The sequence below is a fragment of the Ochlerotatus camptorhynchus genome, unplaced genomic scaffold (assembly GCF_037179485.1).
Source record: "Ochlerotatus camptorhynchus isolate MF236.1 unplaced genomic scaffold, CSIRO-AGI_Acam_v1.1 ptg000213l, whole genome shotgun sequence".
Classification (NCBI taxonomy): Eukaryota; Metazoa; Arthropoda; class Insecta; order Diptera; family Culicidae; genus Ochlerotatus; species Ochlerotatus camptorhynchus.
In genome coordinates, this window is record NW_027040703.1 from 1,970,151 (window position 1) to 1,971,411 (window position 1,261).

The 1,261-nt window shown below is 43.7% G+C and overlaps 1 protein-coding gene across 1 annotated transcript; it reads right to left on the minus strand.

The window, feature by feature from the left end:
• Nucleotides 1-217: 217 nt before the first annotated feature.
• On the minus strand, nt 218-786 carry LOC135703359 (uncharacterized). Its single transcript, XM_065224553.1, has 2 exons — nt 698-786; nt 218-571 (listed from the first exon to the last, which is right to left on the minus strand). The coding sequence occupies exons 1-2, from the start codon at nt 719-721 to the stop codon at nt 272-274; spliced, it is 324 nt and encodes a 107-aa protein (XP_065080625.1). The 5' UTR covers nt 722-786; the 3' UTR covers nt 218-271.
• Between the last annotated feature and the right edge of the window lie 475 nt (nt 787-1,261).

The following is a 1,261-nucleotide window of genomic DNA, read 5'->3' on the forward strand; positions in this document are numbered from 1 at the left end:
TAGCTGTATAAGCTAATCTGCAGCTAAAATTGTTTGTTGGGTAATACATTCGCATTAGCAAGTGAAGCAGCATGTCAGTGATGGTCACTGCTGGAATGTTTTTTATTAATTACACGAGCATATAATTATATATATTACAGACAATACGGTTAAGTTTAAATTCCATTGCTTTTCTAATCGTATTTATTTTCAAACAAATTAAAATCATCTCAAATATCAGTCTGGAAAAGTGCTCTAACTTTGTACTAGCAAGATAAACCTCTCAGTAAACCTAATATCTTATCCTATTCTTATACTGCAACTGTGCAATCTCCCGCGATTGCTTCGGCCGTCCCAGGTGAACCGCGACCAGCCGTTCTCCAGCTTTCAAAGGCATGGATGCTTCCTCCTCGAAGATCACATCCCGTATCTTATCCAGAACCTTACTATCCAGATTTAGTCCCTCGGAAGATTTCAGTCCCAGCAGTACCCGCTCATATTTCCCATACCGGTCCTCCTCCGTTTCGAGATTGTACGTTCGAGGCACGCCACTGTAGCCTTGACCCAGTGTCACTGCCGCGAACAGAAGCACCTACAGAAAACGGATGAAAACAGAAAAAAAACATCAATATTGCATGATACATCAACCAACCAATTGACCAAATCGATAATAGTGAGGGGTTTTTGATGGGACTGATTGACCTTCCTCGGGACTTACCGCAATGCTTGATAGCCGTCTCATGGCTTGTGATGGAAGCTCGTATATGCTCACACGTCCCGTCCACGCGACTGACTCGCGACCGTTCCGTTTGCAGCAAAGATCTAAATGGCCGCGCAGTAGTATCACATATTCGCTTTTATATCGACGGTGCCGGTGCAGTAAACAACCGGTGTGTGGTTGAAAAATAACCTCACAAAAGTATCATCTTTGGCCACAAAGCAAGCGAAAATGCCACTCACCCTGCGAATGCGAAACCTACTACCAACCTACATATCAGACGGTGTGCTAAGCACCAGGGTGTTGATGATTACAGCAGCAGCTGAAGCCCCTGCTGCTGCGGTTCGAGTGTTTACACATCCACGATACAATAAAATTAATACAAATGGAGGAAAAAAAAAGTTTCCCAATGTCATACTTTTACCAACCAACCATCAGAGGCCACCAGAAGGAGATTGTCGTGCGACAGGGAGACCCACTTCATCACCACTTGTTAAGCCATTCAGAGTTTAATAGCAAAGACTCATCTAACGCGTGGGTAACAGCTTGACTGATAATTATTCC

What these genes read in the sequence shown, in the direction of transcription:
- LOC135703359 (XM_065224553.1), bottom strand. Translation starts at nt 721, where the DNA reads ATGAGACGGCTATCAAGCATTGCG. An exon ending in GACGGCTATCAAGCATTGCG is followed by an intron (nt 572 to 697) that starts GTAAGTCCCGAG and finishes CGTTTTCTGTAG; the next exon opens with GTGCTTCTGTTCGCGGCAGT.